Source organism: Dasypus novemcinctus, chromosome 10, assembly GCF_030445035.2.
Source record: "Dasypus novemcinctus isolate mDasNov1 chromosome 10, mDasNov1.1.hap2, whole genome shotgun sequence".
In the NCBI taxonomy this organism is placed as follows: domain Eukaryota; kingdom Metazoa; phylum Chordata; class Mammalia; order Cingulata; family Dasypodidae; genus Dasypus; species Dasypus novemcinctus.
Window position 1 is genome coordinate 81,393,914 of NC_080682.1, and position 18,412 is coordinate 81,412,325.

Below are 18,412 nucleotides of genomic sequence, written 5' to 3' on the forward strand. Positions count from 1 at the left end.
CTTAAAAAAAAATACTATTCTCTCCCTTCACCTCCAACTGAATTGTCTTGGGACATATTTATTGAAAACCAATTGATCACAAATATGAGGGTTTATTTCTGGGCTCTCAAAATCCTATTCCACTGATCTATATGTGTAACATTAGCTCATACCATACTGTCATTTTGACTCCTATAGCTCTGGAGTGAATTTTGAAATTGAGAGATGTGAGTTCACCAACTTTGCTTTTTTTTTTCCAAGATGTTTTTGAAAATCTCCATATGAATAAAATTCTCCTTATGAATTTTAGGATGAATTTGCCATTTCTGCAGACAAGCCAGCTGGGATACTGACAGAGACTATATTAAATCTGTAGACCAATTTGGAGATTATTGCCATCTTAACAATATTCAGTTTTCTAATCCATGAACTTGGAATTTTTTGTACTCATATTTCCTTTAACAATGTTTGGTACTTTTCAGAGTTGAATTCTACACTTCTTTTGCTACACTTACTCATTAGCATTTTTTTCTTTTGATGTTAGCATAAATGAAACAGCTTTAATTTCATTTTCAGATTATTTATTGCTAATGTATAGAAATACAATTGATTTTTGTACATTGAACCTCTATCCTGCAACTTTGCTGAACAAGTTAATTAGTTCTAACAGGTTTTTGGTGGATTTTCCTTAGGATTTTTTTTTTACATACGAGATGATGTCATCTTCAAATCGAGCTAATTTTACTTCTTCCTTTCTAATATGGATGCTTTTTGTCTTATTACCTAATTGACCTAGTTAGAAGTAACGAGAACTTTTGTTCCTGATCTTATAGAGAAAAAGCATGTAATCTTCACCACTGGTATGAGGTTAGCTGTAGGATTTTCAAAGATTCTCGTTACCTGGCTGAGGAAGTTCCCTTCTATTCCTAGTTTGTTAAGTTTTGTTAACATGGAGTACAGGATTTTGTCAAATGTTTTTTTTCTGCATCTACTGAGATGATTATGTGTTTTGGTCTTTATTCTACTGAGATGGTGTATTACATTAATTGATTTTCAAACGTTGAACCAACTTTGCATGCCTGAGATAAATCCCACTTGGTCATGATGTATAATTCTTTTTATATATTGGTACATTCCAATATGCAAGGGCTATTAGTCTGTAGTTTACTTTTCTTGTGATATCTTTGTCTGGTTTGTCCCTCAATGAATAAGTTCAATATGCTGAGCATTTTAATGCAATATTTTGCTAATCCTTACATCAAACTTGTGAGATGGGCACTGATATTAACCCCATTTATCAGATGAGGAAACAGAGGTTTGGGTTTTATTAACTTCCCAGGATTATACATCCACTGGAGTGGCAGAGCTAGAATTTGAACCCCCAAAAGTCTCACTCACTCCACACCCCATACTCTTAGCCACCACAATCAACTTATCCCTATAGACTGACTGGCAACCTCTCGTATATATCAGCCAGTGAGCTAATCAGATTTTGTGGCCTGGTCACAACGGTTTAACAGCCTTCCAAACTCCCCAGTCATAGCTTAGTACACTGTTCCATTGAAGTGTATCATTCAGGACTAATGATGTCATTCTCTATAGTTAGAAGATAGAATTAGTATTACCAACAAGTTTTATTGATTAAAACTTTTTTTTTTGAGGGCCTGTTATGTGCCAGGCACTGTGCACAGGGCTGGGAATACAGAGAGGCAAAAACCTGGCCTCTGCCCCAGAAGAGTTCTCAGTGGAGACAGAAAGACAGACAGGCACAGACAGATTAAAATTGGGTCTGGTAAGTGTTTTGACAATAAGATAACATGCTATGGAAACACAAGGGAGGGAACAACCTAGCTCCGGCTGTGGAAATTAAAGAAGGCTTCAGAGAAGAGTGGGTATTTTTTACAGGGTCTTGAAGGACGCATAGGAATTTACTAGAAAGAAAACAAGGTGAAGGATATGCCAGACAGCAGAAAGCCCATTCTCTCCTTTTTACTGTTTACCTAGAACCAAAATTCTCCTTCACACTAGCTAGGCAGCAATATAAGGGACACTGAGTCCAGAGAACCTCAAATTCCAATTCTGTCACAGAACTCAGAGACAGCACAAATGATGGTTAAGAGCTCTGGCTCTTGGGAGCTGATGTGGTTCAGTGGTTGGGCGCTGGCCTCCCACATATGAGGTCCCGGGTTCAATCCTCCGTCCCAGAGCTCAGGCTCTGGAACCAGCCTGATTGGGGCTCACAGCCTGCCTTCAGCAATTACTAGCTGTGTGACACTGAGCAATTTACTTAACCTTTATAGACATCAGTTTCCTGATCTGTAATATGGCAGCTATTCATAAGACTTGTTATGAGGCTTAAAGGAATAATAAATGTTAAATGTTTAGATAAATGTTATTCTGTTGGCCCCATGGGACCAGCCTGCCCCGGTCAGTCCTTGCTTTACTAAGATTTATACACCTCAGAGCTCCCTGTCACAACATATGTGGTTCCACCCACCTGACGATTCTCTTCACTGAACAACTATTCATGCTGCTGTGTAAGGATAACTGGGGACTGAGAGAATGCTTCCTAATACGCACGGTTTGCGATCCAAGTAACCTAAATAGCATCTTTCATAATCAGGATCATATCGCCGCTGCATTTTGTGTGTTGCCGTGAGACAGAACATACAAGGGCACATCTTAGTACAGAGACGGCAATAACAGTTGAATAAACATGCAATCCGATACCTCACATCTGGCATGTCATCACCCACGATACCTAACTTGCAATCAAATATGTCTAAGGCTGTGGCTACTTTATAGGTACAAATGTCTTTATCAGGACATTAACGTCCACCAAACCACTCTCAATAAAAGTGGTCATAAACAACAATCTCTTATAAGCTGTCACGGAAGCTACTGTGTTTGTAATAGAACCATTCATCTAGAGAGTTGCCAAAGCCTGTTTCAACACAATGGCAAGCCACAGAGTGCCCAGACAGACCCAGGGAAGAGGGCAGGCACAGAAGGAGCGATTGGGACCTTTGTCAATGGCTGGAAAAAACTCAGCTTATTAACATACGCAAAATCTTACCACAAGAGCTGCAAAGCTGCTTTGATCAATTACATTTCCTCCAGACCATTCTCTTTTAGGTCGTCTAAACGTTCTTCTGCTTTTGCAAGAGAACAATTTCTACAGAAATTTTCAACTAATGACCAATTTCACTGACTGCAGCGGAGATGGGAAGGTGCAATGCTGTTTTTAAGTTTTCATGGTAATAAATTCTATGTCCTGGGCAGTGGGTTTCACTGTGACAAAATAGTAAGGGGACGGGCAGGATATAGGAAGAGGGTTTAAAGAATGGGCAACTCTGAAGAACAAATTTGATTTTATTATTTACTGGGAGTTGAAGGTTTGAGGGGAGGGAAAAGGGACAGAATGAGCAATCTGCAGTGTATGTATAGACTGTAAGTATCAAGTAAATGAAACACACCTCTTAGTACATACATATTATTAATCATTATAACCAAATGAGAATTTGTAGCACACTTTAAGTACCCAGAGTTGCTTTCATACTCCAAAATCCTCCTGTGCTCAAAGGCTGTGCAAGGACAAGCAAGTTCCTTGCCAAGGATCTGTTACAAAGAATAACACGGTTATCAGAAAAAAGAGCTGCATTTTAAAAAAAAACAAGCCTCCCAGAGGCCCCCAACGCTCCAGGAATAAACCATGTCCACCCTGAAGTGGAGATGAAATACTGACTTGGAAGAGAAATGGATCCTGTTGGTTCCACGCAGCTCTTGTGCTGTGAGCACGTGGACATCTGTGGAAGGTAAGTGAAAGTTTCCCTCTGTTTCTCCCATCACCATTTTACTGTAACACACGAATGTCAGAATAACGTGACTGTTGGTCTGGACAGCTGACTGACAGATTCCCGTGGTCGGGGCACCTGCTGAACTCGCTCACCTCTAATAAGAACACCCTGTGCGGCTTCTGGTGCAGCACCACCGTTCCGACCACCTGTCCACAAGCGCCACGGCCGGGCCAGCCACATGGGAAGGGAGAGCTCCCTGGCACCACCGTCCTGCTCACCACGGCCCTGCAGTGCCTCTTCTGCCTGAGGCCTGGTGAACGTCTAGCACAGGGTGACCCAGGCAATACGTTTTTCATACTAATTCTTGGTATTTTTATATTTTCTTTATGAGTATTCCTTACTGAAAATCAGGGGAAAAAATAAACTTGATATAATTAACCTTTTCCTCTGATTCCAAAAGTAACATATGTTCGCTATAAAAAATTCCATTAATACAGAAACACACAGTAGAAAAGTCTCCTATAGTTCCATCCCCCTGAGGCAACCACTATTACATTAAAAATTCCTCCAGAATTTTTTCTGTGATCACAATCAAACAACCCATTTATATATTTAAATAAACCCCCAGAAAGGAGGCTCAGGATAATCCCTCTCTTTACTAAACACCCCTCCAAAGAGGCTAGGGAAGCTTAATCCAGCTTGACGGGTCCCAAACGTTCTTCCCTACCTTTCCAACAAGCCCTCAACAAGCTTATCCTTGCAAAAAGGTTATTTTTAGAATTCAGTTCAAAGCACTTTCTCTTACATAATTATATTTTCTTTCAACATTGTGTAAAGTTAAGAAGGAACATGTTGGTTTACTCACCCCATTCAACAGGTGCTGCCAACAAGACATAAAGACCTTAAATAGGAAAGCAGTTATAGCTCGAGTGGTTGAGCACCTGCTTCCCACGCACAAGGTCCCAGGTTCAACCCCTAGTACCTCCTATTAATAAAACAAATGGAAAAAACTAACTCTCATTGGGGAGCAGATGTAGCTCAGTGGTTGAGTGCCTGGTTGAGCAGGTTGAGTGCCTGCTTCTCATGTATGAGGTCCTGGTTTCTTAGTAATTACTAAGAAGAAAAAAAAATTTTTTTATAAAAAAGAGAGCTTAAAAACATCACAAATAGGTATAGTTTTGGACCAGTCACAGAACTTGGAAAGAGGTTGGGTAGGGAATATTAGCATTTTCTTCTGATCCCAATGTTCCTGGCACCCCACCATCCTGCCATCTGCTCTTTCTTAGGCCCACACTGTTCACTTACATGAACTTCTTTCCATCCACACCTATGGAAACATGTCCTTCTCAAAGAAATACCTGGGTTACTTTGATACTTTATTTACAAATTCACACTGCACCCATCTACAGTGAATATCAATATTAAAGCGGTTAACCAAACCAATGCTGATGGGCCTCACAATGTTGTTTCTTCCTTGTCCCCCATGGCCATGGCCATTCACATCAATTGACCACATGTGGTCAACATGTGGCCACACCTGGAAATTAATCATTTGAAATATCTCTGCCTCTAAGATCTCAATGACCAGAGTCTCCTACCTTGCACCTCCCACCCTCAACTGAGGCACAGAGCTTCATGCTTCATAACTTACCAGCCCCTCCAGGTTCACCTTGTTCTTCAGTCACTAGCACCCTGGAGTCTCACGTCCCAAGCTACTCTGTGGGACCTGACAATGGACAATATGGATAAACCCAATAATGCTCTGGTGAAAAATTCATGTAATTTAATTATGTCAATGGGCTCCCAAAATGTAACACTCTCCATTTATACAGAAATTAATTCAAAATGGACCAGAGACGTATATAAAAAAAAAAAGCTTAAATCTATAAAACTTTTAGGAAAAAACATATGACCAATCTCAAGATCTAAGACTAAGCAAGAAGTTCTTAGATTTCTGACCAAAAGCACAATCCATAAAAGGGAAAAGTTATAAATTGGACCTCTTCAAAATTAAAACTTTTGCTCTATAAACACCCATGTGAAGAGGATGAAAAGACAAGCTACAGACTGGGGTAAATATTTGCAAAACACATAATATACAGAATATATAAAGAATTCTCAAAACTGAATGGTAAAAAAAAAAAAAAATTTAATTCACTTAGAAAATGGGCCAAAGACAAGAAAAGACATTTCAGAGAAAATGATATAGAGATGGCAAATAAGCACATGAAAAAATATTCAACATCAGTAATGATTAGGGAAATGCAAATTAAAATATATCATACACACATATCATAAAGACTAAAATAAACAAAGGCGACAACACTAAACACTGGCAAGAAAGTAGAGAAATTGGCCTGAAAGAATGTAAAATCGTACAGCCACACCGCAAAACATCTGGGCAGCTTTAAAATAAAATTTAAAAATTAAATTAAATTAAATAAATAAATAAAGGAGGGACCCAAGAATTTTGTTCACACAAAAACCTGTACATGAATGTCACAGAAGCTTGATTTTAAGGCTCAGAACTGGAACCAGTTCAGATTTCCTTCAATAGGTAGTTACACAAACTGTGGTACATACCATAGACTACTACTCAGCAATAAAAAGGAATGAAGTATTGATACATGCAACAAATTAGATGACTCTCCAAGGAATAATCCTGAGCAAAAGAATGCCAGTCCCAAAGGTTATATACTGTATGATGCCATTTATATAACATTTTTGTAATGACAAAATTATAAAAGTGGAGGCCTCATTAGTGGTTGCCAGGATAGAAGGATGAGGTGGGGGAAAGAGGGAGAGTGTAAGATATGGCTATAAAAGGACAACACAAGGGATCCTTGGGGTGCTGGAACTGTTTTGTATCTTGACTGCAATACTGGGAACATAAACCTGCACAGGTGATCACACTGTACAAAACTTAACACACAGAAATGAGCATAAGTAAAACTGGGGAAATGCGAATGAAATCAATGGATTTTATCAATGTTAATGTTCTGGTTGTGGTATTTCACTACAGTTTTGTAAAAGTAACCACTGGATGGGGAGCAGATGTGGCTTGAGCAGTTGAGCACTCGCCTCCCACAAGGGAGGTCCCAGGCTCCTGCAATCTCCTAAAGAAAAGAAAGAAAGGAAAAAGACAGACTCAGAAAACAACGAGCAAACAGATGAGGAGCCATCTGGGGGGTGGCAAGTTCCATGTAACCACTGGGGGAAAGTGGACAAAGCACACAAAGGATCTCGGTATTATTTCTTTAAATCACCTGTGAATCTGCAAATTAACTCAATACAAATTTCAGTAATTAAAGGGGAAAAAAGTAACACTCTCCAACTTCTCTTGGGCCCTCTACTGCTCGCCAATTCTTTTACTCACCTCTGTCCATCCATTTCCTATTCTCCACAGCATCTGTACTAAGCCTCCCCTACTTTTCAAAAGCCAACAACCCATCTTAGCCCATGTGTCTTTAATCTCATCTGAAAAAGCAATCATTACATCCTCCTCTGACTCTCCACCCAGACTCTCTTCCACCATGTGTCAGAGTAAAGAAGCCCCACTTCCCTTGATAGTCTCTTCTGGATTTTTTTCCATCAAATATACCCTCAATTTACAGACCCTTCCCCCAACCAACCAACATGATCAAGTCTCTCCCTTGTCCTAAAATAAGTCTCAAGGACCTTAACTTTTTACATCCTTCCATACATGGCCAAACTTTTCCAAAGACTGGCTCATGGTAATGGCTCCTCTCAGTACAGAGGAAACATAAAGTGAATCACACAGCAACCGGCCATTATCTAACTGCACTGAAATCCTCTAAGGACTGCTTCAAGTGGTAGTCTCTGATTCTCTGGCTCTTTTGTGTTTTTTTTCTCTCTAAAAATATGGTCCTATCTGCTCCCAAACCTGGCTGATGATGCAAATTACCCAGGGAGCTTTTAAGAATGGAGACTCCCAGATTATACTCCTAGAGATTCTTACTCAGTTGTCTGGGTCAGTATTTATTTTGTCTTTTTTTTAAGCTCCTCAAGTACTTCTGCTGCTGATGGTCAGGCATGGGAACCACTGGCCTGTCTCCCTTTTTCTTAAAAAAGGTGATTTCTTTACTCTCCCACTGTTATAGACACTCCATTTAAAATCCAAGCCAGTTTGTCCTTAATCAATTATGAGCCTGGGCTTCACAGCTTTAGGGATGACTTCTCTGATGGCGAGTCTCCAAACTATCTCTGCAACCTCTACCTGCCTGTGCTCCAGGCATGAATTTCCATCTTGCTATGGGTCACCTTCACCTGCTGGCCATCTAGCACAGCAAGCACACACTAAAACTCAGTTCTTTATTTCTCTCTTCTCTGCAAGCCTGCTTCACCGGCTCCACTCCCCAGCATGGGTGTCCTCCCCGTCACTCAGAAGTAGAACCCTGAATTCATCTTCAGCTCCTCCTTCTCTTCCACAAATCATGTCCTGTCAACCCGTCTTGTTGGTTCTACCCCTGAAGTTTGCCATACTCTAGTTTAGGTCTCATCCTTTCCCAATGGACTAAACATCTAGACAATAGCCATCTAAATTGTCTTTATGCCTCCAGAGCCAGCTTTGTAAAACACAGGCTGAACCATGTCATCTCTCCTAACAAGATGTAGTGGCTTCCTTGTGCTCTCAGTATAAACGCCACGGCATTCAAGACCCCCATTCCATGGAGCCAGCCCACATTTCCAGTCTTGTCCTCCACCACATTCTGAGTTTCTAAAAGCACCAGAGCTGGCCCTCTGGCCTTGCATGCCTTATACACGCTGTTCCCTTAGGCCTGTATGCTCTTTCCTTCTTTCTCTTCCCAGAGAAGCAGGTCTGAACCTGGGCTCCAAGAATGGCCTAAAGGTAGATGAAAAAACCCTCTAACTATATACAAATGTGCATTTTTCTGGAAAGAAGGCCTACAGTTTGCTATAGCTTCTCTCAAAGGGGTTTATAATCCAAAAATAAGTTAAAAAACAAACAAAAAACACTAAGTTAAAAGTTTAACTCAACTAAGTCTATTGATTCTGATTATTTCTCTCTCATTCTCAAGTATTCAACTGTGCATTCCCCAGTCATAACTAATCAGGTTTTCCATTGCTCTACCAATAAACTCTGTGTTTATCTCTAGTAGAGAATGTACATCCTTCCATATCATATTGTATTAGTTGTATACACTGCCTTGGTTTCAAATGTAAGCCCCAACTAGTATTTACTGTGTGACCCTGGACAAGTAGCTTGACCTTGCCTGGTCTCAGCTCCCTCAGATGTAAAATGAGGACAATCTCAGTACCTATGTCATTGGGTTTTTTATAAGCAATAAGCAAGATACATTCTAAGGCCATGAGAAAATGCCTGGCACACTGTAACTATTCAAAATAGGCCAGCTATTTTAAGTGTAATTATTTTATATCTGTTGTTCCCACCCACACTCCCAGCACAGCACAGGGCCTCAATGAATGATGTGATTTATGAAGCCATGTCTTCCTGAATTCCAGGGCTCATCCAGTGTCACAGCAAGGCTAGTGGAGGGCATAGCTCAGTAATAATTTAACATCCCTTTCCTTTTCCTACCTCATGACCAATTCTTGAGCCATCCTAATTGGTTACTTTTTACCCAGATTGCACAATGGCTTACACCTTGTGGATAAACCTTAGCATCCCTACCCCACCCCACACATTAAGTTTTCAATCAAAATGCTGATGACGCTGGCTGGCTTTGCTATTCTCACAGGAACCAAACTATTTCAAAATCCCCCATTACTCATCTGTTCTGAGGACTCCAGAATTAACCCTTGTCCTACTGCCATGCCCATTTTAAGCAGAAATCCTTCCTGCATTTTGAGCCAAAGTTTGCCAATGTACAGAGCAAAAACCAGGGGCTCCTCTTTCTCAACACAGGATGACCATTAATGGCACAAACACTTCTCTTTTTTTCTCTTCCTTTCTAGTGAGCTTTTCTAAGAGTAGAGGCCCCCAGTTTCAGAGACGTAGTTACCCACCTTTCTTTATTTTAACCAGTAAGTCGTGTATGCACATATCCAGCAAACATTAATGACACCTTCTGTATGAGCTGGATGGGGTCCCTGGCTTTGCAGAGCTTCCAGTCTGCTCCAGCAGCACAGCTCTTTGTGCTTCAGATTTCCAGCCTATTCAGTTGAAACCACACCCTAAATCACTGGTCACAATGAAAAGGATATTAAAGACACAGCACGACTGTGAGATGGAGAAGTGGAAAGAGCAAAGTTCAGCTCCAGCCCCATGGGTCACTTTCCCAAGGCTGGGAGAACTGTGTGGCTCAAGATTCTACAGCCATTTCCAGATCAGGGCCTCTGGGGCCTGGGCAGATGTGGCCACCTTCCTGTTCCTCAGAGGCAAGTTGTGAAAGTCCACTATCTCGCTGAAGGACAATCCTCTGGTGAGAGGAGCAGGCCTCCCTGAACTAGGAGACTACAGAGTTTCCGTCTCTGTGCCTGCATCGATTCACTAGTGCTTGTTGTGTGCACTCTCATTCTGGTGTCTCCTTTTCAGTTCTGCCACCAGCTCACTAAAAGGAGTCCTGTTCCTCCTTGTACCTTGTGCTACTGTAAAGTAAGCACAAGGAAATTTCCAAGTCCTGTGCTTTCCTGACTGGCCACACCCAGGTCAGCAGCTGACAAGGACTGGGGCCGCCCTCCTCATCTTCTCACCCTCATCACTCAGTCGTCTAAGACTGACCAGTAGCCCTGGCAGCCTAGCAAATAAGGGTCCTTCCCTGGAACTGTCACAAGGACCCAAAAGACATCCGCTCATAAAAGGAGAAAATCACTGCCTAGCAACTGCTCTGTCCAGAATGCCTGTAGGATCCCTGGGCACCACATCTTCCAGCCATCTTCCTGGCCACCATCTGGGCCAGCCTTGTGATTTGGGATCCTCCCCACTCTGTTATTTGAGATGCTTCCCTCCTGCCAGCATTGGACCAGGTGCTCTGGACATCAGTGGCCAAGAACAGGCTTAAAAGGTTAAGTGGAAGGTGACCATCTTCAAAGGGCCCTCAAACTTCCCAGAAAGCTTTGGCACACAGCCCTGACCTCAGGCCTGTGCTTCCTGCAAATGAACTTCTGACAGCTCCATGAGGGCAGGGGCTGTGACTTTCTGGTTCACTACTGAATCCTTGACAAGCCCTAACAAAGAGCCTGGGTTAGAGTTGGTGCTCAATACTCATTTGTTGAATTAACATATAATGACATCTACCAAGGAAGGAACAAAATGAAAGGAGCCCAGGTTTTAGAGTCAGACAGATCTGGATTTGAAACATTCTAGCTATGCCATTTATTGGCCATTTTCAAGCTGCTTTATCTCTCAGCCTCAGCCTCCTCATCTATAAAGTGGAAGTCAAATGCCCACATTAAAGGAGCTATTGTGAGCATTAGATGGAAATTATATGCAAAGCCTTTAACATAGCACACAGCAGAGAGAACTTCCTTGTTTCAAGTTAATAAACATTTAAGAGCTTTTACAGAGTGCCACTGTTCAAACATGGTAGGAAGGATTCTAGGTTACAATGAGTTCATTTCATTCTTACAGCAATCTTACAAAGTAAGAGCTATTTTAATCCCTTTTGCAGCTGAGGAAATTGAGGCACAGAGAGGGTAAAAACAACCTGCCCAAAGTCTGGTATCTAGGAGTGGCAGGGCCAGGACTCATACCAAATCCCAAATCCACACTTTGAAGTACTACACTTCTCTGACTCTGTAGTAAGCAGCAATAAATGTTAGTTTCTGTCTTCCTGGTTTGATTATGAAGCGTATTTGACCACACTGCAAGACTGGCATTTTCAGTTGCAACAGAAACACATTCAGGAATTCATTCCCATGATTCGCTGCCTTGTTTTGCCGTTTTAAACTATTGCCCGCCCCTCTGAACTCCAACTCCAGACAAGTTGGTTAATCAAGAACTTCCCTCCCTCCTTGCCCTCCTGCTAGTTAATCCTTCTCCCACATCATCTACCAGAAAAAGAGACACACAGCTATGGATTTTTAAAAAGATAAGAAAAGAAAAACAGACACAGAGAAAGCAAGCATGCAAGTGAGCATGTACGTTGTTAGGGACAAAGTCAAAGGCGGTTGGTTTCCCTTCCCTTGTAATTATCTGTAAGAACAGCTGCCTACACATAAGGGTGCCCAAGGCGGAAACAATCTACCCACATGGGAACCAACTATATAAAGTCTCAGTTTCCCCACAGATCAAGGGAGCAAAGAGAGGCACAGGACTTGGCCCAGTGGTTAGGGCGTCAGTCTACCACATGGGAGGTCCGTGGTTCAAACCCAGGGCCTCCTTGACCCATGTGGAGCTGGCCCATGCGCAGTGCTGATGCACGCGAGGGCCCTGCCACGCAGGGGTGTCCCCACGTAGGGGAGCCCCACGTGCAAGGAGTGCGCCCCGTAAGGAGAGTTGCCCAGCGCGAAAGAAACTGCAGCCTGCCTAAGAATGGAGCCGCATACACGGAGAACTGACCCAGCAAGATGATGCAACTAGAAGACACACAGATTCCCGTGCCGCTGACAATAACAGAAGCCCACAAAGAAGACACAGCAAACAGACACAGAGAACAGATAACCGGGGTGGCGGGGGGGGGGGGGGGGATTAATAAATCTTAAAAAAAAAAAAAGGAGCAAAGAGAGAAATTAAGCCATCTCCTCTAAAGGCCCAAACTTCATCATAAAGAGAGCTTTCCATTTTCCCCCTCTGTAAGACTGCACTTGCCCTACTGCCTACCATGAAGAAAATTTCATTACCAAAATAGATCAGTTTGCACTTGACCTTGCCTTTCCAATGGCTCGAGATTAGTGATGCACTTCACAAATGCTCAGACATATTGAAATAACCCCCTCAAGTCAAAAACACTTGGTATTTCAACTAAAAGGCATCAAATTATTTTGATTTTACTGCCAGAATCAAAATGCTTTTAATGTTTTCCTTTTCAAAGCCCTTAGAGAAAACATATGCTCTTAGGTCTTTAAGAAACTCCTGATTCCTGATCTGGTTTGCATCCTGATTCACGTGTAGTAAGAGGGAGAGCAGGCCAGGAGCCAGGGAACAGTAGCTCTAACCCCACATCACTCACATGAGTAGCTGGAAGCCCCCACATCAACCTTCTCTCATCTTCAAGTCCTAGCGGCCCCCTGGCACCAGAGCAGTTCCTCTTAAGGAGTTCAGTCTCTACCTCCCCACCATGTTTCCTCCGAAGTAGTAGTAGAAGCAGAGTTCCCCCATCTTGGCCAAAGAAAGGGAATTGAGTGGGGCTGCTTTCTTCCCAAGACAGCTGCCCTTCCTTTCTCCCCCACAGAAGCAAGGACAGCTGCAGGGCCCCTGCAGCAAATGCATTTCCTGTAGTACACCCAGCTTGGTGAAAAACCCACAATGAAGAGGCTGTTCTTCCCAAATGAGTTGTAATTCCTCATGCTGCCTGCTCAAAAGGATTGTCCCCATTTTAAATCAGATGGGGCACCAATACAGTCAGTAAATGTACTGTTGACTTCAGAAAAAAATGATCCATACATCAAAAACATGGGCACTGCAGAAGCACTCAGAGTCTGAGCTAGCCTGGGTTACTGAAGGCACAATCAGCTGGTTAGCAAATCAGTCTGTCAAACGACTACTAATTCTTTTTGCAGAGTTACAAGTCACAAAATCACAGTATCATAAAACGTAACTGGACATCATATACATTACCCTCTATATTTACGAAAAAGTGAAACCCAAACCAAGAGCAGACTTGTTCAAGTTCACAGTTGATAGACAACTCAAATCCAGAGCTACTCACAGTCCACTGCTCTTTTTGCCTAAGCCGTTTCCTCTGATACCCAATTACCAACAGGAGCTTCTACACCATCATTTCCATATAAAAGTATTTTTATGATTGAGTTATATGCAACTGGGTTAAATCTACCATGGCTGCTACAAAAGAGTGAAATCTCAACAGAGAGGAAAACAAAGCCGGAGTTTAAAAAATTAACTTTTCCTTTGAATTATGTTCTCAGCTCCAAAACCTTGCTCCTGAAGGGACAATGCCTTATTCCCTGTGAGAAATGAAGTGCAGTTGGAGCTATTCCCAACCAGGATTTCCAATACCATGCCAATATTTTAGAAAAAAATACCGGGTAAACAAACGGGAGTTGTTCAAGGCAGTGTCACGAAGCCATCCTTATTACTGTTATGTGAAGACACATAATAAAGCTGTCTTCAAAGAAGGCTCAAAGATTAAAGTGCTTTTCCCTGCCTTTAAAAGAGCGGAGGGAAGTTGCATTTTCGTGTATGAAGATAAGAACCTGAAAGCAAATAGGCTGAGGAAGGGGAGCCAAGGAAAAGATATTAAGACAGAAATTCTAGGGCCCTAAAACTTTCAACCCACAGCAGCTGAGATGTTTCATCCTGAGTCTATTTCACCAGACATGAAGAAGTTTCTTTGGCTACAAAGGATCACATGAGAGGATAAAACAAATGCTGAAGGTTTGGGTTCTCTCTCCTATGTGTGCGACCCTGGCAGGCAGAGAGACGCCAAAGCTACAGAAAGCAAAATTTTCCTTGTTTCCATTACATCATCCAAGTTGAGAGGGAGAGGGCGGGGCGGGGGGCACAGCTGGTGGCAGCTGCACCACCATCTGCTTTCTCCTTAGCAGTATGTGCTAGTTTGAGCTGCAGCCTCCCACCGCTCCTGATAGAGGTGGCAGAGTATTAAAGGCACAACACCCTATTACAGGACAGCTTTCAAATTATTTAGAAATAAATCACTCCCATGATAAGTTAACAACTTCAGGTAGGTTGCTGAGCCGGTTTTCTTTGCGTTTAGGCTGTTTGTTTGCATCTGTTTAGACTCAACTACAGTGCAAACTCTGTCCACCAAATGTGCCCAATTAGACAAGTAGAATGTACAAGCAACCACCTGCCATCTGCCTCCAAAAGGTAAGCAGCCAAAAAGTACAATCTCCAGCTAGAAGTATTTACAGAAGGAGCAGGAATTGCCCAAACCTGCAAACAAGCCCCACATGAGTGGGTGGGTATTTGATGAGGCCTTTGGTATCCCAAGCCATGTGGTCAACTGGTCTCATCCTCCCTGGCACTCTTGGAGTTTCCTTTAGAACACACACTGCGAGGCACCCCCTTGTAGAAGAGGAGTTGGTGATAGCAACCTGGAGGGTTTAATGCCTTGTCTGGTCATTCAATGGCAAACTGGCAGCAAAATCCGCAAACTGGTGGTGCAAGGGTCCCATCAAGCCTATGCATATGTTTCATCTGGCTTGAAAAGCTTGAGGGGATGAAAAAAATCTGGCTTTTAAAAATCATATAAACGTCTAGGTTACTAGCTTTACCTGGGGGGAGGGGTGGGGGCGGAAACTAATTAAAAAATAGAGCTCTGGCAGGAACAGGTCCCCATTTCTGCATGGCACAGGTCATCTGCACCTAAGTAGCAGTGCTTCCCTAGATGGGCATGCATTCTAGAAAATGCATTTAGTGTCTGCACGTGCTACTGGAACCATCTATATTCCTACCAGGACCTTGAGAGCTTTGGATATAATGCCACTGAGAACAAAGGAGAAGACAACCCCAGGGAATGATTTCCCAAATGTCCTTTCTCAATTCTTCCCCTTAGCTGAGATTTATCCCCTGAGTTAACAACTAAAATTCTATAGTCAAAGGTCAGTCAACCAATACAACAAATGGATCTGAGTGGAAAGCCAGCTACAATGTGTCCTTTACTACAGAGGCAGGTGGTAGTATTTCAAAGCAGCGTTCCAGGCCACTTACCATACATTTTGCCTTCGTCTGATAAGATGATTTTCCTCCTCCCACATGGTGGGTAGATAGCCAGGGCCTCCTGAAAGCTCTGCTCAATGTCTGGGCTCCAGACCCCTTCAGCATCATTGTCAATTGGCTTATCTGCAGAGTCACTCATCCTTTCCATGTTTTCGGCAGGGCTCTCGCTGCCGCTCCAGCTGCTGGGCTCAATTTTGGCGGTTGGATTTTCCAAGCCGAAGCCTGGAGCCTTTTCAAGAAAATAAACCTAAAAGAGAAATCACAAGAAAGTATGATAAGGATGTAGTAATCTAAAATATCCTGCTCTTGCTAATTCTACTGCAAGTTCTTCAGTCATCAGCTTTGCTTGGAGAATAAGGAATTTTAAGATCCAAATGTCTTCTGTTCTCTATGTATCATGCTAGCACTTACACAGAAATGCAACATCAGGCAGAAGTCAGATAATCTTCACAGATCAGAGGAAATTTTCATCCAAGAAGACTACTCACTCTGAGTAGCAAAGTTGCTGTGAATCATGCAAAAATCACTTAAGAAGGGCCTACTATCTACCAGAGGCATTTTGCTCAATAATAATTAAATCTAGATAGTAGCATAAGATGTTGACAAGCAAATAAAGTAAAACAAAAGATGTCCTCCTCTCTGTGGCATCATAACTCTGAAATGTCAAGCCATCCCAATATTTATCTCTCCAAGAGGCAAGATGGTGGCCAGTGGGGAAGGGAGGGCCAAAGACTATTTTGCTATTATATATACTTAGTACACAGAGAAAACGAGTACCAGCTGACCTGCTGGTCTACACCATTTGTCTTCTGGGCTCTACCCTATAGAGTTCAAGTCACCTTTCCACTCTTCAGCAACTCCATCGTTGAAGCAGGGACCAAGTCACACCCATATTTGTGGAAATGTCCTGTAACCACATGGGGCTCTCCATCTCCTGGTCACATTCCTGATTGCATGAAACCTACGCGAGAGTCTTTTCATTTATTTTTCTGTAGCACTGAAGATTACAGAGCCAAAAGAAATCTTTGTCCAGGATTTACTCCCCTTAAATTATGCATGTAACCTATGGTCATAAAGGGATAAGCTTTCAAAACAAATGTCAAACTGGCATAACACCAATGTGAAAATGATCTAATCCAGCACTCCCTGCTGCTCAGCACACTAACATATCAATATTTCTTTGTTGAAAAGGCATCAGATCATTAATTCAAAGGTTTTCCCCAAAAAGGTGAAGAATTGCTCCTGGAGATTGATGGAAAAGAGGAAACATAAGGCCTATGTCGGGAGGGCTTTGGATGACCGCTGCTACCCCCAAGTCCGTGCAACATTACAGCAGAGGCACCCAGCAAGGAAGCAGGTGCTGGTGGCCCCACCTGGCATCAGGGCTGCTCCATGTCCCAGGACAGTCATCTGAGAGCCAGCAACCTGTCTTCTTTTCTTCTCTCTCCCAACTAGATCCTGTTACCCTGCCCTCCCCTACATATGTATATCAACAGATCCCAGGTGCAGAAATTGAGGCCCAGGAACATTACATAATTAGCAGTGTAACTAGTGGGTGCTTTTGGCTTCTTCACCTGACATCTTTTTAGATTTGGCAGCACCTGAATAAAAGAAACCCTCAGGTTGTCTGCCTTTAAATGCTGCCATTGATCCATCATTCAAAGGACTTGTCAGCAAAATATTTACTCCTTCTTACCAATACATGTAACATTAACGTAGGACTTTAAACACTGCCAAACATTAAGGCATAAATTATGCCACAAGAAAGGATTTTGTGGTTGACCCCCAGACGAACTGTATGATCCCTGCAGTATGGGCCTTGAACTGTCAAACTATTACACCTTTTGTTGGGATCTGAGAGTCTTAAAAGTTCAAGCTACACTATACTCTACCCTATAATCTACTCTAGGTCCAAAGCGGTTTATTGCAGAAATGTTTGAGCAGTGGCTAGTCCACCTTCTCCCAACCCACTTTCCACCACACAAAGCAAAAACCAGAGCAGCACACACAGACATAGGCCACTCCTTGAGCACTGGACAGCCCACAGCAGTGTGAATTCACCCCAGGGAGCCACATTTCAAAGCAGACATATAGTAGAGGGGTAGAATCCAGGACAGTAAGGGGTGGCAGAAGGGATCAATGGAACACAGGTGTGCTAAGAAAAAAAAAAATTACCATAAACTGGTAGTCTCAGAGTCTCCAGACCAAAATGCACAGACACCTCCACCCGATGTCTGAAATTCCCTATAAAAGCTCTCCCCAACTGGTTATACAGTCCAACTTGAATATCACCAATGACAGGGAACTAACTTACTACCTCCTCAGTACCACTCTTCTTCAAATGGACCGACTGAAACACTTATACCTATTAGGCTTAAAACTTGTCTCCTGGCTAACATTTAGGTAGTCCTCAGGCCTAGTTGTCTGTCTTCCAGATTAAATGCAATTCACATCATCCCTCGGCCCACCCCTTATTGAATGTATGCCAGTTTGTCCACAACCATCAACAAATGGCTGGACTTATGCTCTATAAGCCCTCTAAGCTCCTCTTCCCTTCCTGGTGCTGCTCCTGAATCCCATCTCTCCTATTCTGTACTTGTACAACTAGTTTCAGAGCTAAGAGCAGGAATTTATATTTATTTCTATTAAAGTTCATTAATTTCAGCCTCAGCCCATGGCCCAAAACTAGCAAGGTTATCTTCTGAATCATAACTGTCACACTTGGCGTCACTAGACATTGAACAAACTCTGAAGAGCTATCATGTGGGGAAGGTATAGCACCATTCTGTGGATGTTTCAAAGGAGATTCTTGCTCTACGTAAGGAAAAACCTC

The 18,412-nt window shown here is 42.5% G+C and overlaps 1 protein-coding gene across 4 annotated transcripts in view; it reads right to left on the minus strand.

The window, feature by feature from the left end:
* The window catches only part of TEAD1 (TEA domain transcription factor 1), a 279,363-nt gene that overhangs the window by 178,892 nt on the left and 82,059 nt on the right, over positions 1-18,412 (minus strand). For all 4 annotated transcript variants that reach the window (XM_058305713.2, XM_058305714.2, XM_058305715.2 and 1 more), the window contains exon 2: positions 15,571-15,826. In XM_058305713.2, the coding sequence (XP_058161696.1) occupies positions 15,571-15,727 (157 nt within the window). In that variant the 5' untranslated portion in view covers positions 15,728-15,826. The remainder of the gene's footprint in view (positions 1-15,570; positions 15,827-18,412) is intronic.